This window comes from Ptychodera flava, chromosome 20 (assembly GCF_041260155.1).
Source record: "Ptychodera flava strain L36383 chromosome 20, AS_Pfla_20210202, whole genome shotgun sequence".
NCBI classification, from domain to species: Eukaryota; Metazoa; Hemichordata; class Enteropneusta; family Ptychoderidae; genus Ptychodera; species Ptychodera flava.
In genome coordinates this window covers 20,607,555-20,623,100 of record NC_091947.1, presented here as the reverse complement: position 1 = coordinate 20,623,100, position 15,546 = coordinate 20,607,555, and the positions used below count along the sequence as shown (strand labels likewise).

Sequence of the window (15,546 nt, the reverse complement as noted above, 5' to 3'; positions counted from 1 at the left end):
TGACGAAGAAACTGTGTAAAATATGCCTTTCAATAATAAACATAATACTAAAGCCTGTTTGAACAGGCGAGTAAACTCCTTTAACTTGTGAAAAAGACTATGCACTTTGTCATTTAATTTGCCCTTCAAAATGTTGAAGGACTTTTTATTAGCCTGAAATGGCAGTACCGTCGATATGCTGACGTCTTCTGCATGTGCACCTGAGTCATCGGCCTCGCTGTTTGCCCACTTTACTCTCTCACAAATGTTTCTTTTGTCACTACTTTTATTTCGGAATACTAATGATAGCATAAATAAAAGCCAGCCCGTCTGTGCCTTCGTAGCCCCCAAAACGCAACACGCAGTGCCGATGCTTTAGAATCGGTCTCTGACGAGCAGGTTGTTCTCGCCAACCCACTGGTCCGGCCCTGCAAAATGCCAGTCCAGGGACCGGTTTGTGATGGCAGTCAACGTGCTTTCAATCTTGCACCTATACAGCTTTTGACTGTCGACCTTAAATATCCTTGCTCGTAAAATCAGATTATCCCTGCCTATAAATCCACAGGTATTAAACTTTAGACGCAAGATAAGCTAATCTACCGTGGCTACGACAAATCGATAGGAGACGCGGTAACTTTTGCATATCAAATAGTTCACCCTGGTCGAGCCAATTTAAAAGGAATCTTGCGCTTCAATTTTGCACATGTTCTGTTGCTGCATGCATTTCATGATAATAATACAATAAATAAAGTCAAGTTTAAAATGCTTATCTTTTTTACGGTATTTTTCAAGCATCAAGTTCGACAGACTATGACAGACTATCTCCGCTTTTACCCGCCACATTCAGCTTTTCCGCGGGCGCGTGCATATAAATGTGACGCCAACCCACACTCCTTTGCGCGATCGTCTGAGCAGAATCGAGAGCACCACTTTCAGGGGGATTGGAGCCAGTTGTATGACTAACAGCGACAATAGTCAATGAACCGTGAAATATAATGTATATAAGCCCAAGAATCGGCACTGACCGAAAACTGGAATAAATATCCTGGGAGTGCACAAATATCAACGTGATCCTATATGCAGCATATACTATAAATGGTCGTTCCATGGCCATTAGCGAACAAAGTCACAACCATTACCGAACAAAGCAAAACCACGACGCAGTCTCATTTTAATTTGATTTATTTACACTTTATGGAATAGAAAATATGCGATACTATATAAATAGCAATTGTATCTTACAAAAAACTTTGTGAAATCGTCTTATTGGTAGTTAATAAAAAGTAACAAATTTAAAAAGGGGAATTAATAAAAATTACCGAAAATTTTCATCAAAAGACCTTTACATCGATACGTTAGGGAGTCTAAGACGATATTCATGGTGCCTGACGTCACTAAAGAATATATAACAAAACTACTTCAAAAGTTTGACATCACAGGACGCAATAGAAATCGTGACGTCACGTCTGGACATGTCCCTATTAGGGACATATTACAGTTTATACAGTTCCTCCATCAAAACAAACATAAACACATTTGCCGGGCAGGTTGGACTTAATACAGAGAGCGGCATGTCTTGCAAATTATTCTTTGACAAACATTGAATATTAAAGTCACCTGCCATTTTGGGAAAAATAAATATTTCTCCGATGATCTGTCGGGATTGGACAGGCATCTGTGTCATATATCTTGTGTTATTCATGTTACAGGGCGATTGACATAGCTGTTTCGATTTTTTGGCGCTGTTGTGCGGTAGGACTCGCCTGTGCGCGCGTATTGCAGTACGGTCGTTGTTCCGAGTTTCCACTGGGCCATCGTGCCTCCAGACAAACCAACACAGCGTCGGCGGAGACTCTGAGTCACTTGTCCTTCATTCTCACGCTCCTATTCAGGCTCCCCGGCCCTTCCTTCTTCTCATAGGTTCGTCCCTGTTATCAGAACAATCTGATGATTTAAAATAAAAAAATCACCCGCGTCCTCGTACGGTTGACTTCACGCAACGTTCACCGGTCGCGGGAGAAACTGCGAACTGCTCTTGCACTTGTACTCGCTCTTCTTTGGCCGACCCCGCCTGTCGATGGAGAGGTACCAGTCTTCTGTCGTCGGCTCTTCGTCCGGGTGATGGTCGGACGCATAGACGCGGTAACCGTCTTCTATGCTTTCTCGGAAGAGGTTGTCGTCATTCAGGAGTGTCTAAAAAGCGGGAAAGACGACTCAATTTAATAAACGATGAAATTGTTCTCTGCATTAAGAATATTGTGTGTGTTCTGTAATTCAAGACTCGACGTCATGTAGCGTGAAATTTCTCATTACTGTAAATTTAGTTGCTAATTGAATTTAGTTCCGCCAAATGTCTTTATGCATGTGAAACTAAAGAGGTTACATGGCCTACACTCGGAGAAACTCACGGATTTAGGTTTTGAGAAACCGACCCCTTTCCCAAATTTCCAAGAAATTCTTCTCCTGCTTTGCATTACACAGATATAGAAATATCGTAGGATCTTTGATTCCGTCCGAAACAGTTTCACTTGTATTTTGTATTTGTGCAAAATGGCATGATATAAACTGATGGTGGCGTAGAGATGCTCAACTTAAAAGTTTAACGCAAAATAGCAGCATTTATTTTAAGATAGAAAGTTTCGAGGTATGAAATTTTTGCGTTCTAGTGAAGAAATTACTGCAATACTGGGTCTGAAACGCTGCAATATTGCTTATACAAGGTGTCTGTTAGCGCATGCGTATCGGTACACACGTTTACTATTATCATTTTGTGGGGTGAACAATTTAGCAGCCATATGCATATTTGAGGTGTACCCTAGATTGAAGTCTGTGCATACTGGAGTTACCTGTGCACTTTATCGGTAGTTTAATGTAGACTAGTAAAATCATATTCTACGAAATTCCTTGGGCAGTAAACCTTAACAGATAAAAAGCAGTCTTTTGACGGTCTCTCGCCTTGAACGAAAGAGCGATTATTCGCACGAGCGAAAAGCAGCTAAACATTGTGTAGCCTGGGCCTAACTGTTGTCAACTTAACCCTTTGAGAGCTGTAATTTTTCTCACCAAAATTATAGTGTGCAACATTTTACAAATTTTGTGATTTTTTTTCAGTAATTTTTTTGACAATTTTGGATTTAATGAACATCACATTTCATTGGTTTTAGATTTTTATCAAAATTTTAGTAAAAATTCGAAAAAAATTGACTGGTGTATATTTTGATATAGGTGACAAAAATTGACTTTGGCGCTCAAAGGGTTTACGCTACGAACCATAATGCTGTAGTGTAAACGAAAGCGCTTCTTTGCACATGTGCGTCAAACATTTGCCTGTGACGTTGGGAACATAATGTGCCTACACAGTATTATAAATCCTGTTACACAAAGAACACTGAACGTCACTGAGCTCAAGGAACAACGCGCATATAGATGTAAGCGCAGCTGAAAATTGCCGCTGAATGATTTTCTATAGCGGCAAAGTTTCGTTGATCCGTTGAGGTTGATTTGGAGCACGAATCTGCCTCGACATTTGCGAATCTATTGAGCCAAGAAGGCGAAAAAGTGCCATGACAGCGATCAAAGTATATCGACGATGAAAAGCAAGAGTGACTCAGGGCTTGCTTGCACGTCGATAAAACTGTCAGTTCTGGTCGCGGCGGTAAATTGCAAAATGAGGTCAAAATATTGAAACTAGCGCGTCAATTACTTTTTCATTGAGGGAGTGAATTTTACGACGGCACGAAAAATGTACCCGGGGTATAACTCGACTGGGTCACGTTTGCCAAACCTATTTCAAAATAATTACCAAAAAGGGTTTAGTTTGTTAGCAATTAAAGTATTGATGTTATCACAAAAATTGCTAACGGCGAACACACAAGGGTGTTTTCTACCGACTCGGAACTGAATTTATCAATCGCATATGCGGTGAAATACCTGAAGATTGTAACTCTTCTTTTTTTTATCGCCTTACTGTTTTCGTGGCATTAGTCCCGCTTGACGATTATTTTACCGGTATGTTTTGTGTCAAGGATCATCTCGTTTCTTAAGAAGGCTGCCTATACAACTCACTCTTTCAACAACGTGTATTTGGCCTGTATAGCCATAGCAATGCAAGCATAGAAAAATGGCGGGAAAAATTAATGTGATCTATACCAATTTTGTAACCAAACCTATTTTCCCCGCCAAAAACTTGGGACGAGAATTCTTAACACTTCTTAGCAATCGTTAAGAGTTGAGGTTTACTTTACTCCAAAATGGACCAGTATGATTGATATCTGTACATCTAGATCAAATAAGAGACGCTTACTGTTGTATAAAGTCTTCCCTTATCGTTCATGGCTAAGAAACGGCCGGTAGCTATGCCTTTTATGCTGACGATGCCGATACCGGTGGTGACAAACTGCATCCTTGCTGTAACGAACAAGAAAAGACAGAAGACGATTATTTTATTATGCACACTGTACACAAATGAATCACGTCCATCGATTTGGAGTGCGTGTGTTGACATTTAGTTAGCTTCACACCGAACGCTATTAACCACAATTGTGGCCAGGGTATGATTGCAATGTAACCGCAATAATTAACCAAACACACTAGACTGGCATTTCTTAAAATTCGCCTGAGTCATCTCCAGGTCCCAGTGTTTCTGTCTGTCTGAAACTTTGTGTCTCTATGTCATTCTTTCTCACTTTCCCTCTGTGTCTGTCTCTCTGGGTGTCTCTCTGTCTTCCTGCCTCTATCTCTCTGTCTAGCTACCTACTTTCTGCCTAGATATATTTTGCTCTATCTTTGTCTGTGTCTGTGTGTCTATCTGTCTGTCTGTCAATCTATTTAACTATCTCCATCTATCTATCTATCTATCTGTCTTTCTGTCTATCTATCTATCTATCTATCTATCTATCTTTCTATCTATCTATCTATCTATCTATCTATCTATCTATCTATCTATCTATCTATCTATCTATCTATCTATCTATCTATCTATCTATCTATCTATCTATCTATCCCCTTCTCATGTTTTGGCGCCAGTGTAAACCCGGAAAACTGTGTCTGCACATTTTGTGCGACATTTCAGATGAATTACCATGGACGTGATCGAATTTAAACGCATTACGATTTGTAGTCAATAGTATAGGCACACATTTGCACAACGTGCCCGGAGCTGGGCATGTTTGAACTATAGTCAAAGGCAACAAAATTTGAAGTTGTCACGCCCAAGATGAAGACGACTTTGTAAATGTCTATAAGGGGAAAGGTGATATAAGAAGGAAGGATAGAATGTTAACGACAAAATTATGTTGAAACTAGTGGTGTAATGAAACGACAAAAGTGTTGTCAACGAAAAAAAAGACATCAGAGCTTAAAGTAAGGAGAAATGTAAATAAGAAGCATTTTACTACATTTGTTCCTGTCTCTTTGGCACGAGGTGTCGCAGTCTTCTAGTTGTCAGTGATAGATTTTGTTTCACTTTTATAGTTCGGAGATGACGCGTGCTTCCCAGAGCAATGGGGGAAAAAGCGGCTCTTCTCAGCCAATACTGAAACATTCGAACGTCAAGGACAATTACTGCGTTGAATCAAATCTGATTATAAATGACATGTAGAAGCCTTCTTGGCCTTTTACATTCAATTGTTGAATGGTTTTGATGTCTCACGTTTACCCTTGGGGGTTACTGACGGAGACCGTGTACATAGAAAGCACTTCAAATACTGATATATCTGGCCAATCCCTACATCTGATTTTAATAACATTGTGCTGGAGCCGAGAGTTGAAGTTATGAGTTCTCGAGAGTGTTGCAGTGGAGCCGAGAGTTGACGCTGTCAATTCTCGAGGGGCTAGAGCGCGTATCGTTACCATGGAGGTGGATGTGACTGATCCGTCACTTCACTTCGTGACGCATCAGGTGTTCGTTCAGAAATAAACAATTTTTTGACGGATTACGCACTCTGCGAATAAAAGTTTTCAACTTTACTATTTCTGTAAAATCGCTATTTAGATTTGTGAACATTTTCCTATGTCCTTTGAAACAAAAATGACCGCAATAACAGAAAGTGGATCGTCTCAGAACGTCATCAAACTTCTTCTGGTTCTATAAGATTTGAATTTGCTTTTTGCAGAGATTGTAGAACTGATAATTTCATCGCTCCTTCTCGAGTAAAACTAAAATAAAACCGCTTACGTATTTACGATTGTCTATTTTCAACTGCACTCGTTCTTTGATAGCGGCGGGGACATCAATGTTCTTACAATGGGGGTCAAGGGTCACTCTCAGGAAGGAAACCCAATGAATTATTGACTGCCAGGATATTACATTTACTTCATTCATTTCCATGCCATAAGACTGACACTATATTGAGTCTGTGCAAAAATAAAAAAACAAAATTGCGTTTATCTTAAACGTGTTGAATGATATCACAGGAGAAACAAACTAAAATGAGTATGTCTTAAGTAAATTTTCTCTGAAAATCGCCGTGCATGCATAAATTGAACCCAAAGCAGAAATGTTACTCCACCTTTGTATGAATTCAGCCTAGCAACTATGGCAAATGTAATTGTTCTGGGCAGAAATGAAACAGGCTAATAAATGGCCCAGCCAGAAATCGATAGATGGCACGGAAATGCGATTTGTGCCTTTTCGTTTCATCACACTCGCAGCGTCTGATACAATCTATCTGACCATGATAGAAAAATACGTGATTTTGTGCATGGGGCTTCCGTGTGACAGAAAATAAAGCACAAAAGGATTTTAAAAATGACGTACGAAATAATATCTAGCGCCTGACGAATTCAGGATTATTTCTGTAAGCCGATCGAAACGTTCTTCATCACCCATCAAAATGATCTATGGTCTGTCAGTTTTGCGCATCGATCGCCATGGAAACAAATCGACAAATGTATCTCTGTGATATCTATAAAACCGTCGTCTCCCGCAAGGGATGTCGTTTTTATTTCGTTACAGATGACTTTTTGCAAATTAAAATTCGTTAGCATCCACAGTATGTGACCTTTGACCCTATAGACATTATATTGTCGATAAACAAATATCTCATCTATCTGGCAGTTGACGTTTGTGTGAAATATCTGCTGTTTTTATTTTCCCGTTTCAAGCGATGCACATTGCTGATAAAAGAAGTCAAAAGACGCACACAGTGCGGAAGGCTGATGTGTGCGTTCATTTTCACCTGTTCTCAGCGAGCGTCGTCGTCGTCGTTTCGCAAGCTCGTCGACGATTGTCGTCACGATCCGTGGAAACGATCGGATGCATTCTGATTAGCGCTAAATGTCAAATGTGGCCGCGTGACAATGAAACGAAATTAAGCCCCCTTTCTTTTCTTTCGTTTATTTAATCAAACGTGGCAATCTTCATTCGTGATTCGTTCAACAGTGGGCTTTTACAAGTGGCTCATGTTTCTGTTAAATGCCTTTTAATACGCTTTTCAGAATTAGAGCGCGAAGCCACTGCAGTGAACTGCAATAAAACTGCTTACACTAATTAGTTTCAGCTGTAGCCGTGGCCACTTTGGTGTTGAACAAGGCTACTTGATAAAGACCAAAAGTCTGCTTGTACAAAGGCAAAACTAGCTCTGTCTGAGGCTCGAGTTGTAAATGAGAGTTTACGATTGGCACCCTGTGTTCAAGATTAAGATACAATGTAACATTACCATGCACTGGTCCATGTACAAATCTTTTTTATTTCAACTTCCCCAGACAAACTGTCTGCATGGGACATACAATGTTGTCGACTTTGCCAGCTGGCTACAGCTGAAACTAATTAGTGTGAGCAGTTTTATTGCAGTTCACTGCAGTGGCTTCGCGCTCTAATTCTGAAAAGGGTTGTAATACGAGTGTGTGCATTTTAAAGGGAAATATGTCAAGTGTCCGCCGCACGTAAGTATAGAAAATTAAAAAGTACCCATTTACTTGTTTCTGTCCTATAACAGAAGCTTTAATTGGTGATCGCAAAAGTGTTGGGTATATTCGCCATAAATTAGCTATGATTTGAAGAGATGCGACAAGTTATGAAATTTCTGATGACTAATGTGCTTCTAAGGTAGCAGGCACGAAATGTTAAATAATCAACTATTTTGGCGGCAATTACTCATGTTGCTAATTTTCCAGGCATGACTCAGGTGTAGTTTGTGTTGGGTCTGCTGACGCCGGCGAAGTTAGAGTAACTGAGTATAACATATGCCGCTGAATTGTCCGCTGAGACGAACACCAACAAAGATGTATGTTTCTTTTTCCAAGTGTCGTACTTGGCAGAGACAAACGACGAAAGAGAGGGCCTTCCACGGCAGGCTGATTCTGCCGAGCTCCTTTGAAATAAATCAACGGGCTGCCGATCCATTTCCGCGTGCTAAATCCATAAAGAATTTACGCACTTTAAGAATCGTTGATGCGAGGCGTCCATCACTTATCCTCGCTATAGCAACCACACCGATAATGGCGAGCCAGTGGAGATTTAATCGACCCGAGAGATTTGCTTTTTTATTTCATCAGGTAGTCATAATAGCGATATCGAAGTTGTGGCGTCAAAAATGATGCTCTATCTGAAACCGTACCGTATCACAGCTGATGCTTTAATAGTACCGTGCGGGCCGATAAAGCGCGATGTGGCGAAACAAACATAGATTTGCCACCGGTTATGCTCCCGCGCGTAATCTAAATTTAGGGCTTCAGCGTGTAGTACGTCGCGCGCGTCCATTACGGCATACTGTGAATATTTCTTTTTCAAGTTCGCGTATGTTGTGTCACATAATATGCTGGAATGACATAGTTGAGACACGTATAGCTGATTTGTGAGAGTGTTTGTGTTACTGAGACAGCGATCAAAGCTTGTCATCATTCCAAACTGCAATTGATACTAACATCGTAATCCAGCACAAACACATACCGTCAGTTTATTGAGAAAAACCAAACGTGCATAACTCGAGAGAATGCAATAAAGTCGGTTTCGCTATCCCTACAATTGCGGCCTGCGTTCCTTGAAGGCGAGGTGAAATACACCGCCCCCTATGTCATGTATGTAGGTCACTGTTATTAATTTAATCGTGCGGGACCCCATCTTTGCACATATACACCCCTCGCCGCCGGGAATTTAGATGAAATTCCACTGGGTCAATACATCAACAAAACTATGAATATAACTTATGCTTGGCTGAGCCGTTAGGTACCCTTGCCCCATCAGCGATCCTTTAATTGCAGATAAGACGTGACCTCCAAAATATCCGGATAGAGACGGTTTTCGAACCCTTTCCCATCAAAGTGAAAAGATGAAGAGATGAAAGTGTGGAGACACCTAGACTAAGGGTTACGCTGGGAAGGAAGAGGACTAAAAGCCTGGGGGAGGGTAGGACTATCGTAGGAGGTGGGACATAGAGACAGCAGACCAGAAAGAGAAATGGAATTTTCGAATTACGAGCTTGAGATTGTTTTAATGGAAGCGACGGTCGGAAAACATACAGAGACCGGTTTGGTGTTCGAGAGAGCGTAAACTTTGCCGAGGGATCGGAGAAAATACAGCAGTATAAGGACATCGTCAAGAGTTACGTAAAATCGGTGCAAGGGAAAGAATATTTGAATTAATAGCCGACTGAAATTTTCACAGGAAAGCGGCAAGAAAATTGTATGTAAAACAGGCCGGTCCATTAAGCATTCAATGAGTGGTAGATTCGCCTTTTAAGACCCGGGAAAGTGTGTTCTCGAAAAATTTTCAAAAGTGCCAAGTTAAACTTTTACCCTGGTATCAATCTTCGTGGACTGATACCCTGAGTCATATATGACGTCATTTTGGTGACGTAATTTTTTTTTATTTTCCTGAGGTAAATCCCGGGCCAGGGCTCCTGACAGGTCCAAATTGATTGTAAAGGTTGCGAGTGCCCAGACGATGAATGGCGAGTCAATGCGCATGCGCCGGCTGAGTGCTCATGATTCATCCCACTTGTTGTGGGGCAATGAAGGTGGCAGAGTGGCTTCAAATGAAATTCATTTATCTAAGAGAAAAAAAAACACGCGCTTTACTTTCTGACAATGATTCAGACCACTTCATTACAGAATAAAACAAAATTCTGAATACTAATGAGCGTCCAGTGGTGGAGACGTTGGGAACGCGAACCAAAAGTTTTAGTCAGTCAAGCGTACAGCCCTCGTTTTTTCACAGTTGGTGCAAAAAAAAAACGCTTAATCCTATTGGCCCTGAAATTGAATTCCTCCTCTAATCTAAATTTACTTCGCTAAATCCGTGATCCTCCCCCGCAGCCTGTAACACTCTTACCATGGCGTACGCACGGTAATTATTTCCCGATAATTTAATCACCCGTCAGATATTTGATCTGAAGAATAACTTCTCGGTGGCGTCCATTTCAATCATGGTGATGACATGTTCATAAGTTATAGACCTAATTTAACCTCCCGTAAAACAAAACGTGGCCCCAGTTATTTCTATTAAAACTTGTTTGAGCCTGGGCAAGTAACTGTACAAATGATACATGTTTCCAATGCCATCATGGCGTGAACTTTGACCCGATCCGCAGAGCCTTTTCCCGACCTAATTGCATAGAATAATATCAAGTTTCAACATTCCTCAGATAACCCGCTTCTTGTTTGGTTGATTAATTGTCATTTAATTATCTCTTCGAACCGCAAACTGCAATAAAATGACGCAACGTCGATTCTTTTCGCATAAAGTTTACACAGAGAGTGGTGGGGAAATGCAAGCTATTACTTTTAATAGCTGCTGAAATATGAATGACCCCAAAAAAACCCGCAACTTACCATATTCGTTATCCTTTGCTTTGGTCGCTGCGACTTTACCATCAGGCAATATCTGCAGGGTCCAGCGTGTTCGACTGTATAATTCATAAACCGGGGTCGAGTGCCCACGAATGTTTCGAACTGGCAGTACGAGTTCCATTGAAGCCACTTCAGCTTCCTCGAAATCGCCCGAACCAAATATAGAACTGTCCGCGAAGAGCACAGTCGGTGTCCTGGGCGGTCTGTAAATTTCGGCGGCCTCAGCACTTTTGCAATGGGCGAGCAGAAGTAGAATCACTGCTGGAGCGATTATTGCAGGGATGTACACCTCCATTACACGGCAAAGAAAGAGTGGAAGAAATCCCAGTGATTTTTTTTGAAACCAGTCACACGTGAAACAAAAGCGCTGATAGAGAACAGCGGGGAATTACACAGTACTCGTTTTTCTTTAAAGTGGAACGCGCGCTACCGATTCGGGTGGACGGTTCTTGGTTACTTCTTCTGTTCTGTCTTACAAGAAAAGTGAATTTATGTAAGAAATTGCTTGGTTTTTATAGGGTCTCGATAATTCATCAGCGTATGAGTGTATCACCCACGATTAGGCTCTCTGACTCTTTCTGCGACCTCGCACTTCCGGAAGATTACGAGTAAAAATGATAGGTGCGTGGCTGATTCATCACGTCGCCTCTGCACCTTTTCATCGTAATATTGTTGCAAGCGCATTTTCAGGGGTCCATCTTTGCAAAGAACAGTACAAGCCTTAAATCCCATGCACCAAGGCACATTTCCGTCCCTCTATTCGCCCGTCTCCTCGGTATCCCTTTGTCAGTGGCCAGGCGTTTTCCCGTCGGTTACAGCGGCAAACAGCATGATCTGGGGACTATGCGAGTTAGTCGCTGCATGCATGCAATACTCAGACCCGCACACAAATCGGTGGTAGCGATACGTACGTATCCAGCCGGCGACTTCGATGCTCCCTCGATCGACGCTGGCGTTGGACCACCTGACTGAAGATAGACTGGTGAGCTGCGTGGTGACCAGAAACGCCGACTGGCACCCATAGTGCGGTTTCCGATCACCATACCAACCGAACGCAATTGGCCAATCGATCTCCCTCTTTTCGTTTTTCAAATCCTGGTTTCCAGTACCGGCTCAGTCTTGGCTGCGACAGTCCGTACAGCACCACCAACGTTCACCTGCGTCTGACCTCCAAAGGTGCCACACTATCGCTGTCCACGCGAGCAGCACGCGACAGTTTAAGGTAAATTTTGAAAGGGGGAACTCTCCCTCCCATGTTAGTTGACGACTCTGGTATTTATGGACGCAAAAGAACGTGTTTCAAGGCCCTCTCGTCGTGTACTTCGTTCGAGTCAGACAGGATGGGCCAGTGGATTCTAAGTAGGCGTGTTTTAATTCCGCAACCTCGGATACAATTCGAAAGATTAATACACCCCGTTTTCAATACTCGCATACCATCTGCTTTTGTCTTATTTTCAACGGCAATGAAGCGTGACAAGTCGTTCTAAAACCGACTGAATGTAGAACGCGACCACTCCTAGCCGGAATGTTAAACAATGAAGTTAAAAGAGGCACCAGAGTGAAGGTTAAATTAAAAACTTCCCGTTCAAGACAGGACGTGTGCATTTAATTTTTACATAACCCATCAGCAAGCTACTAGAAACGGAGGGGGGGGGGGGGGGGCTTCTTCCAAACCAAAAGCCTCTGAAGACTACAAACTGTGCTGTTTCTGACCGCCTTTTTGAATGTCAATTTCTCTAGTATGTAAACAAGTGTTCGAGCGTGTTGTGCACAGTATTTCTCGATGGCACCGTTGTCAAAATAACCACACAAGTGCAAAGGGCAGCCGGTTAACTTTTTCCACAGTTGCATCATAGATATTATAGCTTTTTGATACCATGCACAGTCATACCGACAATTTTTCGCCAATTGTTCAACAAACCCAACACAGATATGTTCTAATCAGCACAGTTTTCAAAAAAGTACGCAAACCCTTATTCTTGATCGAAAAAAAAATGAGACAAGGAGAAAATGCACCATATATTCAAGATATCGTCTGCAAATATTTTTATCAAAGGGTGTTACCCGGGTTATCTACGTGGAATGTTGCTCTGATGGGCGGATCTCAGTTTGTTATTTTTAATATGATTGTGCAGGCAATGACTTTCTGGGTCAAATTGCTCTCATTTTATTTCCATTTTAAGACCACCGACGTATGAACACTATCAGTTGCACCCATTGTCCGGCCCAAGTTCTTTGACCCAAGTTGTTCATGGTGCGGCCCAGTGCGATTGAGACAAGCATTTGATGCGGGTCGAGAGGAAAGGTTCCCCTTTTGATGCTAAGAAGTGAACATATTTACGTTTCTTAATGCTCGGACTTAATTCCGGTCGTAACATTTCTGTGTTGCTCTCGTAATCTCAATGAGCATCATTCAACGAACTGTGTAAGCGTCAAAAAGTGTAATGCACAAATTCCCAAAGAAGTGCCATATGGGTACTTAGTATTTGCTTTCCAACAATCGTAACTTCTTCTTGAGCAACGTAATTCTTCTATTCTTGTTTTGTTCTGACTCTTAAACCGGAATATTATTGTTTTGAGAGGGGCGTGGGGTAGCTTTTATCTAATGCCACCTATCGAGTCATTAAGAGACCAATGAATAAACAAATACATCTTCATTAGACAATGGTTTTCGATGCAAAGCAGTTCCAGAGAAGAAAGTGACGACTGCGTGATTGGCTGTTGGACACCGCATTTACTGACGCTTATGCTGCCGAAATGCCTTGCATCAAAGCCAACCAGGGCTATTGTGTAATTTCGTCAAAATTGTATTCCGATTCTAGGGTTATTTGCTATTTGAAACCACATACAGTAACACTTATGCTGCTGCACCGAAATGCTTTGCATCAAAACCAAAGAGGACTATAATTTGTGTAATTTCATCGAAAGTGTATTCCGATTATAGGATTTTCGCTGTGGGGCTGCAATAATACGACCAATATGGCGCAAAACACAACAACATGTGGACTGTGATGATGGACATTTCCCGGGGTAGGGGGTATAAGTCTAACACGGCTGAATTCCAGGGCCTATTCAATCGCCGGTCGGCGGTTATTCTGTTGTGGTCAGTATATTTCATTGAAAAGTTACATCGGTACCACACAGTAAGGTCTGCCTTTCTTTCACACCGAGATCTCTTGTAATATTTGACATTCCACGAGCAGACTTCTTAGCCGCACGCTTTGAATTGGATCGAATGCAGACACACACTCGATTTTGCCGTACAATGGGCGTCGAAATCCCCCCGAGAAAGCGTCGGCATTCCAGAGATCGGAGACGAGATCTCTCATTCAGTCCGCCAAGCCGTTTCTTTAAAGACAAATTCATTCAGCAATCGTCCACTTGTCTTGCCTGCATCCTCTTTTCCCGACGATACTGCTATATTATGTTATGTTATATGTTACCAGTCGACCGTTCATGGAAATCGTTCACAGCGTAAAATCCGCTGCATCATTGTGTCTGGATTTTTTTTCTGTCAGGTCGGGATAAAATATGAAGCAAACAATTGACTGACTAGTATCCCGCTTGAAGTTTATAGAGCTACCAAGTTTAGACACACACATACATATAATATATATATATATATTATATATATATATATATATATATATATATATATATATATATATATATATATATATATATATTAATTCTGGACAATACCACTCACTAGTCAGTTTCATGTCACATGGGAAAGTTTTAGTGACCCATGGTGATCTTTGTTTTCATGTGTCGAGCACTTGCAAGAATGTACCTGAGGTAGACAAACGCTTTTTTGTGTTTAAGGCTGCAAACGTTACCGTTATGCCTTGAAAGAACAGCGTCTAAATTTCGGTAGGAACCAAAACAGAGTACAGTCGATGCACAGGCGACCGCACATTTCTGGTGCTGTGAAAATATGAGCAGAAATGAAAATTTTGAATGTCTTGCACCATACCTTCTAAGACCACAAAACATAACTTACAAAGCGTAGCACTGAGTTGATGGTTTATTGAGGATCCTGACAGACTAAATGGGGAGAGCTGCAGATACAGGATGCATTAAAATGCTGACCCTCCCTCCCTTTGAATGACTTTATGGTCCTTGCTGACCCTCCGGGCCCCCTTCTCCTTGCCTGCAGACGGTGAGTCACCCCATCATTAACGCATGAAATCAAGTGACCCTTCTTTGAATGTTATAAAACGTCTCGTGAAATGCAGGGACCAGCACCCCCCACCCCCAACTTCCCGGAAAAATTACCTTTCCAGGTGCCAAGCTTGGGTGCAAAAGACCACGGTCTCGCATTTGCAATGGTTTCCGTCTGTAGCAAACTCATGGCGTATTTCAGTGACAGAGGTTTATTTAGGAGAACTTGTCCTTCTTCAGGTCGACTCAAGCACTTGCGGCATTCTACAGTGCCTGGCAGTGCTATCTTCCCAAGGTCATCCTACATCCGACAAATTCTTGACAGTTTTCTTAGTCCTGGAGTTAAAAATCGTCACATATACCGAGTTTGCAACCGGACGAACTTGTGATTGGGCTAGCGGGTAGAGTCTTGCCTGCGATAATGCAAGAGTATGCAGTCAGTTGCGTCGACAATGCTGAGAACGGCGAAGTCGCGGTGTTATCGAAAGCTGTGCATTATTTATCAATAAAAGCATTTAATAACATCCCCGGCTAGGAAAAATGACCAATTTACTCGCATCCACAGGCAAATGAAATTTATAAATTGTCATCAATAGATTCGAGCGCCCATTTCTG

The 15,546-nt window shown here is 41.8% G+C and overlaps 1 protein-coding gene across 1 annotated transcript; it reads right to left on the bottom strand.

Moving 5' to 3' along the window:
• Nucleotides 1-1,144: 1,144 nt before the first annotated feature.
• On the bottom strand, nucleotides 1,145-11,888 carry LOC139120283 (fibroblast growth factor 1-like). The gene is made up of 3 exons (XM_070684572.1): nucleotides 10,750-11,888; nucleotides 4,283-4,386; nucleotides 1,145-2,172 (listed from the first exon to the last, which is right to left on the bottom strand). The coding sequence occupies exons 1-3, from the start codon at nucleotides 11,060-11,062 to the stop codon at nucleotides 1,972-1,974; spliced, it is 618 nt and encodes a 205-aa protein (XP_070540673.1). The 5' UTR covers nucleotides 11,063-11,888; the 3' UTR covers nucleotides 1,145-1,971.
• Between the last annotated feature and the right edge of the window lie 3,658 nt (nucleotides 11,889-15,546).

Bases quoted from the DNA above. Each gene is read 5' to 3' on its own strand.
- LOC139120283 (XM_070684572.1), bottom strand. From the start codon at position 11,062: ATGGAGGTGTACATCCCTGCAATAATCGCTCCAGCAGTGATTCTACTT. The intron at 4,387-10,749 runs GTAAGTTGCGGG...TGTTCGTTACAG, and splicing joins AGCAAAGGATAACGAATATG to CAAGGATGCAGTTTGTCACC. The intron at 2,173-4,282 runs GTAAGCGTCTCT...CCCGCTTTTTAG, and splicing joins AGGGAAGACTTTATACAACA to ACACTCCTGAATGACGACAA.